Raw genomic sequence first — 8,424 nt, 5'->3', positions numbered from 1 at the left:
TTAGGAGTTTACAGTAAGGTGTTGTGTTATCCAGGAGTGTTAGGAGTTTACAGTAAGGTGTTGTGTTATCCAGGAGTGTTAGGAGTTTACAGTAAGGTGTTGTGTTATCCAGGAGTGATAGGAGTTTACAGTAAGGTGTTGTGTTATCCAGGAGTGATTGCTCAGGACGTGCAGCAGATTCTGCCTGAAGCCGTGAAGGAGGGAGGAGACATCATCTGTTCCAATGGAGAGACCATCCCTAAACTTCTGGTGGTCAACAAGGTAGCACACACACACACACACACACACAGAGAGAGAGACACACACACACACAGAGACACAGCAACCAGGAATGCTGTTTTCTCCCTCCTTAGAAACTGGAAATCCTCCATCTGAGATGTCTAAGGAGCCGAGAACTCTGGAAAAGTTTCCGGAATTTGCAACAGACATTGACTTCTGTGCCTCCCTCTCTCCCTCCCCCTCTCCCTGCGTCTTTCTCTCCCCCATCTCCCTGTCTCCCCCTCTCTTCCTCTCTTCCTCCCTCCCCCTCCCTCTCTCTCCCCCATTCCCTCCCTCTCTTTGCCCTCCACCCCTCTCTCCCGCCTCCTTCTCCCTCTCTTTCCCTCCCTCACTCGCTCCCCCTCCCTCACCCCCCGTCTCTCTCTCTCTAGGACCGTATCTTCATGGAGAACGTCGGTGCAGTGAAGGAGCTGTGTAAACTGACTGACAACCTGGAGACTCGTATAGATGAGCTGGAGCGCTGGAGCAGGAAGCTGGCCAAACTCCGCCGTCTGGACAGCATGAAGAGTACTGTCAGCGGAGGCACCACCAGGTAGGACACGCCTTTACATGTTAAATACATTCATCCACCAGGTAGGACACGCCTTTACATGTTAAATACATTCATCCACCAGGTAGGACACGCCTTTACATGTTAAATACATTCATCCACCAGGTAGGACACGCCTTTACATGTTAAATACATTCTAAGAGGAGCACTTGATTATACCTATTAGTACAATTCCATTGGTAATCAAGCTCTGGTCCAGTATTTTAAATTATTTGACATACCAAATGTATTTGGTGGGTGATTTTTTTTCTCTGTCTCCAGCCAATCAGGGAGCCAGTTCAGCAGGACAGGAAGTGGTCCCCTGAAGAGGAAGACAGTGAAACCTGGGAATAAGGTAGATGTTTCCCTACACATGAACACCAGTATAGAAGCCCTCCTCTCTCCCTCCACCTGGAAAACCAGCATTTAAAATGTCAAACCTGTGTTTCGATGTCATTACAGAGTGCGACTCCAGAGCAGGGCTGTATCAGTCACAGGTTCATGCAGGGAACCATTCTGGCTCTGGTCGTCGTCATGACCTTCAGTGTCATCTCCATGTCTGTACTCTATGTGTTAACACTGCACCACAGAGGGGACGTCATTGAGAAAGACGTGTACGTATGACCACATCCAGATACATCAACCATATACCCGTAGCCCTGAAACATGACCACATCCAGATACATCAACCATATACCTGTAGCCCTGAAACATGACCACATCCAGATACATCAACCATATACCTGTAGCCCTGAAACATGACCACATCCAGATACATCAACCATATACCTGTAGCCCTGAAACATGACCACATCCAGATACATCAACCATATACCTGTAGCCCTGAAACATGACCACATCCAGATACATCAACCATATACCTGTAGCCCTGAAACATGACCACATCCAGATACATCAACCATATACCTGTAGCCCTGAAACATGACCACATCCAGATACATCAACCATATACCTGTAGCCCTGAAACATGACCACATCCAGATACATCAACCATATCCCTGTAGCCCTGAAACATGACCACATCCAGACACATCAACCATATACCTGTAGCCCTGAAACATGACCACATCCAGACACATCAACCATATACCTGTAGCCCTGAAACATGACCACATCCAGATACATCAACCATATACCTGTAGCCCTGAAACATGACCACATCCAGATACATCAACCATATACCTGTAGCCCTGAAACATGACCACATCCAGATACATCAACCATATACCCGTAGCCCTGAAACATGACCACATCCAGATACATCAACCATATACCTGTAGCCCTGAAACATGACCACATCCAGATACATCAACCATATACCCGTAGCCCTGAAACATGACCACATCCAGATACATCAACCATATACCTGTAGCCCTGAAACATGACCACACAGGAGTCACCAGCCATGTCTCAGGGCTGCATGCACACTACATCACACACAAACCAGTTTCACTGCTCTCTCCTTTGCTTTTCTTCTGTGTCCTCTCTGCCTTCTGTAGCCATGTGAGTAATATTGCTGTTCTTTACCTTATTATCCTTTTCCTATGTAGCTTCCTGCTTCCTGTATGTCTCTGATGTCCTCTGTAGCTATGTAGCTTCCTGCTTCCTGTATGTCTCTGATGTCCTCTGTAGCTATGTAGCTTCCTGCTTCCTGTATGTCTCTGATGTCCTATGTAGCTATGTAGCTTCCTGCTTCCTGTATGTCTCTGATGTCCTCTGTAGCTATGTAGCTATGTAGCTTCCTGCTCCCTGTATGTCTCTGATGTCCTATGTAGCTATGTAGCTTCCTGCTTCCTGTATGTCTCTGATGTCCTCTGTAGCAATGTAGCTTCCTGCTCTCTGTATGTCTCTTGTGTCCTCTGTAGCTATGTAGCTTCCTGCTTCCTGTATGACTCTTATGTCCTATGTAGCTATGTAGCTTCCTGCTCCCTGTATGTCTCTTATGTCCTCTGTAGCAATGTAGCTATGTAGCTTCCTGCTCCCTGTATGACTCTTATGTCCTCTGTAGCTATGTAGCTTCCTGCTTCCTGTATGTCTCTGATGTCCTCTGTAGCTATGTAGCTATGTAGCTTCCTGCTTCCTGTATGTCTCTGATGTCCTCTGTAGCTATGTAGCTATGTAGCTTCCTGCTCCCTGTATGTCTCTGATGTCCTATGTAGCTATGTAGCTTCCTGCTTCCTGCTCCTCTTCACTGCTACGGTCACACTCTGTCCACCACTCTGTCCACCACTCTGTCCACCACTCTGTCCACCACTCTGTCCATGGTATGCTCTCCCTGCACATTTCTTCCTCTACCTTTCTCTCTCTCTCTTTTATTTTTTCATTCCCTACTCTCGTTCCCTACTCTCGTTCCCTACTCTCGTTCCCTACTCTCGTTCCCTACTCTCGTTCCCTACTCTCGTTCCCTACTCTCGTTCCTTACTCTGTTCCTTACTCTCGTTCCCTACTCTCGTTCCCTACTCTCGTTCCCTACTCTCGTTCCTTACTCTCGTTCCCTACTCTCGTTCCCTACTCTTGTTCCCTACTCTCGTTCCCTACTCTACTCGTACTTTAAGTTGGTAATTAGGGTGTTTCCCAGTTTGTGTCTCAAGAGGTCATGACTCATTTCTACTGTTGACTTGGTTGCTCAGTCTGGAACATTCCATGAAGTAGGCCTTTACTGGCAAATGTATTCTGAAAGCAGGTAGGGTGAAAGGTACAAACCACTTTCAACCAGCACCAACACTGTACAACCGAATCCACTAGTCTCATATTCAAAACTCTCTATGATTACTTTAGAATGAGAAACACTTTATTGTCCACCCATAGTTGAAATGTGTATTGTGTTTCACCACTTAAAAACAGCCATTAAACACCAGCATGAGCACATCATTCTGGAGTCCATTAAATCAACTATACAAAGTACAAAGGTGACATTTCAGCATTCATTACTATTCTATCACATGTGATTATCGTGCAATATCTATGCCCCTCCCCATCTGATGCCATCTGCTAGGAATTCCCTTCTATTCCATTCCATTCTATTCCATTCCATTCTATTCCATTCCCTTCTATTCCATTCCCTTCTATTACATTCTATTCCATTCCCTTCCCTTCCATTCCCTTCTATTCCATTCTATTCCATTCCCGTCCATTCCATTCTCTTCCATTCCCTTCCTTTCCCTTCTATTCCATTATATTCCCTTCCATTCCATTCTATTCCTTTCCCTTCTATTCCATTATATTCCCTTCTCTTCCATTCCCTTCTATTCCATTCTATTCTATTCCATTCCATCTCTCTTCTACTGCATTCCCTTCTATTTTATTCCATTCCCTTCTATTCCATTCTATTCTATTCCATTCCATTCTATTCTATTCCCTTCTATTTCATTCCATTGTATTATATTCTATTCCCTTCTATTCTATTCCCTTCTATTCCATTCCATTCTATTCTATTCTATTCCCTTCTATTCTATTCCCTTCTATTCCATTCCATTCCATTCTATTCTATTCTATTCCCTTCTATTCCATTCCATTCCATCTCCCTTCTCCTCTCATAGTATGTGTTCATACCCCTCTGGTCCAGGTCTGCAGAGGGATCATCTAGGATGGCCTCTGCTCCTCGATCCACCATCTCCACGCGTCAAGGTCAGAGACACACAGACATATACATCCCTCTTCGGATTGCTAGATGGGCAGTATTTAGTGGTAGAAAGGACTAGCTATCTCTGAGGCTTATTTACAATTGTTAGTTATTGGGCTGACTAAAGATGGGCACCATGTATTTGTAACTGACTTTACGATCTAAACACGATGTATAGAGTATTGTCTTAGGATTCTCATAAAGTCATTAGAAACCAAACTGATCCTACAGGACATCATCATAAATCATATGTTATGAACCTATCTATTCTGTGTAGATACAGTCCCACCCTCTCCTTCACTGGCCAATCCTGCAGCTTGCTGTCCACCTACAACTGCCACAAACAACCAATCAGCAACTACTCTGTCGCCAAGCAACAACCAGTCAACACTGGGTAAGAAAACATTGACCCGCCTGTCTTACCATACCAAATGAAATACTTCACCATATGTTCACTTCATAACACATTCATAACCTATGGATAATCAGTGAGTAAGCATTTCATAAATGCTTAAGTGACATTACTGTGACACAGCAAATATATCAACTTGTGTTTGTTGCTATAAGCATTAAGCAGTACCTGTCTCCATTAAATGGTACCTGTCTCCATTAAATGGTACCTGTCTCCGTTAATGGTACCTGTCTCCATTAATGGTACCTGTCTCCATTAATGGTACCTGTCTCCATTAATGGTACCTGTCTCCGTTAATGGTACCTGTCTACGTTAATGGTACCTGTCTCCGTTAATGGTACCTGTCTCCATTAATGGTACCTGTCTCCGTTAATGGTACCTGTCTCCATTAATGGTACCTGTCTACGTTAATGGTACCTGTCTCCGTTAATGGTACCTGTCTATGTTAATGGTACCTGTCTCCGTTAATGGTACCTGTCTCCATTAATGGTACCTGTCTCCGTTAATGGTACCTGTCTCCATTAATGGTACCTGTCTCCGTTAAATGGTACCTGTCTCCGTTAAATGGTACCTGTCTCCATTAATGGTACCTGTCTCCGTTAATGGTACCTGTCTACGTTAATGGTACCTGTCTCCATTAATGGTACCTGTCTCCATTAATGGTACCTGTCTCCGTTAATGGTACCTGTATATCCATTAATACTATGGTGCCTGTATCTCCGTTAAATGGTACCTGTCTCCGTTAAATGGTACCTGTCTCCATTAAATGCTACCTGTCTCCGTTAATGGTACCTGTCTCGTTAATGGGTACCTGTCGTTAATGGTACCTGTCTCGTTAATGGTACCTGTCACGTTAATAGTACCTGTCTCCATTAAATGGTACCTGTCTCCATTAATAGTACATATACTCCATTAAATGGTACCTGTCTCCATTAAATGGTACCTGTCTCCATTAATGGTACCTGTCCCCATTAAATGGTACCTGTCTCCATTAAATGGTACCTGTCTCCATTAAATGGTACCTGTCTCCGTTAATGGTACCTGTCTCCATTAAATGCTACCTGTCTCCATTAAATGGTACCTGTCTCCGTTAAATGGTACCTGTCTCCGTTAATGGTACCCCTGTCTCGTTAATGGTTCCTGTCTCCGTTAATGGTACCTGTCTCCATTAAATGGTACCTGTCTCCATTAATGGTACCTGTCGTTAATGGTACCTGTCTACGTTAATGGTACCTGTCTCCGTTAATGGTACCTGTCCCCATTAAATGGGTACCTGTCTCCAATGGTAAATGGTACCTGTCTCCGTTAATGCTAATGTTAATGGTACCTGTCTCCGTTAATGGTACCTGTCTCCATTAAATGGTACCTGTCTCCATTAATGGTACATGTCTCCATTAAATGGTACCTGTCTCCATTAATGGTACCTGTCTACATTAATGGTACCTGTCTCCGTTAATGGTACCTGTCTCCATTAATGGTACCTGTCTCCATTAATGGAACCTGTCTCCATTAATGGTACCTGTCTATGTTAATGGTACCTGTCTCCATTAATGGTACCTGTCTCCATAAATGGTACCTGTCTCCATTAATGGTACCTGTCTATGTTAATGGTACCTGTCTATGTTAATGGTACCTGTCTACGTTAATGGTACCTGTCTATGTTAATGGTACCTGTCTACGTTAATGGTACCTGTCTATATTAATGGTACCTGTCTACGTTAATGGTACCTGTCTCCATTAATGGTACCTGTCTCCATTAAATGGTACCTGTCTACGTTAATGGTACCTGTCTCCGTTAATGGTACCTGTCTATGTTAATGGTACCGGTCTCCGTTAATGGTACCTGTCTCATTAAATGGTACCTGTCTACGTTAATGGTACCTGTCTCCGTTAATGGTACCTGTCTCCATTAATGGTACCTGTCTCCGTTAATGGTACCTGTCTATGTTAATGGTACCTGTCTATGTTAATGGTACCTGTCTATGTTAATGGTACCTGTCTCCGTTAATGGTACCTGTCTCCATTAATGGTACCTGTCTCCATTAATGGTACCTGTCTCCATTAATGGTACCTGTCTCCGTTAATGGTACCTGTCTATGTTAATGGTACCTGTCTATGTTAATGGTACCTGTCTCCATTAATGGTACCAGTCTATGTTAATGGTACCTGTCTACGTTAATGGTACCTGTCTCCATTAATGGTACCTGTCTCCATTAAATGGTACCTGTCTACGTTAATGGTACCTGTCTCCGTTAATGGTACCTGTCTATGTTAATGGTACCGGTCTCCGTTAATGGTACCTGTCTCATTAAATGGTACCTGTCTACGTTAATGGTACCTGTCTCCGTTAATGGTACCTGTCTCCATTAATGGTACCTGTCTCCGTTAATGGTACCTGTCTCCATTAATGGTACCTGTCTATGTTAATGGTACCTGTCTCCATTAATGGTACCTGTCTCCGTTAATGGTACCTGTCTCCATTAATGGTACCTGTCTCCGTTAATGGTATCTGTCTCCATCCTCTCTCTTGTAGAAGTGAGTAGTCCAGTCCCTACACTGCGCAGCATCAACAAGAAGGCCAAGTCCAGGCCTGTGGACAAGGACGGACGCTACCGGGCTCGTCTCAGCCACACCTCCGCCCCCATCTACCTGTCCAGAGACGAAGAGACCTGCTTACTGCACCCAGGTCCTGGGGGGTGTAGAGGGGAGTGGGGGTCAACAACCGGCTGCCTGGACCGGGTGGGCCTGAAGACCAGCAGACACTGCCCCAGCCTCAGAGACAACGCAGGGACAACACACACATCAGCACGGAGGAGGAAACAGTTGGAAGATCGTCCCCTTCCCTTATAGATCTGCACATCCTGGAGACAAACCAGCATTTCATCACACAACTGTCCCCACCCTGACAGCTGCAGGTGGGTGCCTGTGTGGTTCTCTACACAGCTGTGGGTCTGCTTCTGTGGTTCTCTACACAGCTGTGGGTCTGCTTCTGTGGTTCTCTACACAGCTGTGGGTCTGCTTCTGTGGTTCTCTTAAGACTGTATTGGTAAAGTGTAGTTCAACTGTAATTCAATACATGACACTATGTGGAATACATGACCCTTGTGGAATACATGACACTATGTGGAATACATGACACTATGTGGAATACAGGACACTTTTATGGAATACATGACACTTTGTGGAATACATGACCCTTTGTGGAATACATGACACTATGTGGAATACATGACCCTTTGTGGAATACATGACACTATGTGGAATACATGACACTATGTGGAATACATGACACTTTGTGGAATACATGACACTTTGTGGAATACATGACACTATGTGGAATACATGACCCTATGTGGAATACATGACACTATGTGGAGTACATGACCCTTGTGGAATACATGACACTTTGTGGAATACATGACACTATGTGGAATACATGACACTATGTGGAATACATGACCCTATGTGGAATACATGACCTGTGGAATACATGACACTTTGTGGAATACATGACACTTTGTGGAATACATGACACTATGTGAAATACATGACCCTCAGGAA

The 8,424-nt window shown here is 44.3% G+C and overlaps 1 protein-coding gene across 1 annotated transcript in view; it reads left to right on the top strand.

Annotated features, from left to right (window-relative positions):
• Positions 1-7,713, top strand: part of LOC135509770 (myelin regulatory factor-like) — a 78,097-nt gene extending 70,384 nt beyond the window's left edge. Inside the window, exons 7-13 of the mRNA XM_064930670.1 lie at positions 152-261; positions 651-811; positions 1,091-1,163; positions 1,271-1,422; positions 4,395-4,456; positions 4,729-4,845; positions 7,397-7,713. Of these exons, the coding sequence (XP_064786742.1) occupies positions 152-261; positions 651-811; positions 1,091-1,163; positions 1,271-1,422; positions 4,395-4,456; positions 4,729-4,845; positions 7,397-7,713 (992 nt within the window). The remainder of the gene's footprint in view (positions 1-151; positions 262-650; positions 812-1,090; positions 1,164-1,270; positions 1,423-4,394; positions 4,457-4,728; positions 4,846-7,396) is intronic.
• Positions 7,714-8,424: the final 711 nt, after the last annotated feature.

The sequence above is a fragment of the Oncorhynchus masou genome, chromosome 22 (assembly GCF_036934945.1).
Source record: "Oncorhynchus masou masou isolate Uvic2021 chromosome 22, UVic_Omas_1.1, whole genome shotgun sequence".
Lineage (NCBI taxonomy): Eukaryota > Metazoa > Chordata > Actinopteri > Salmoniformes > Salmonidae > Oncorhynchus > Oncorhynchus masou.
The sequence above is the reverse complement of the archived record's forward strand: the minus strand, read 5'-3'. Positions and strand labels throughout refer to the sequence as shown.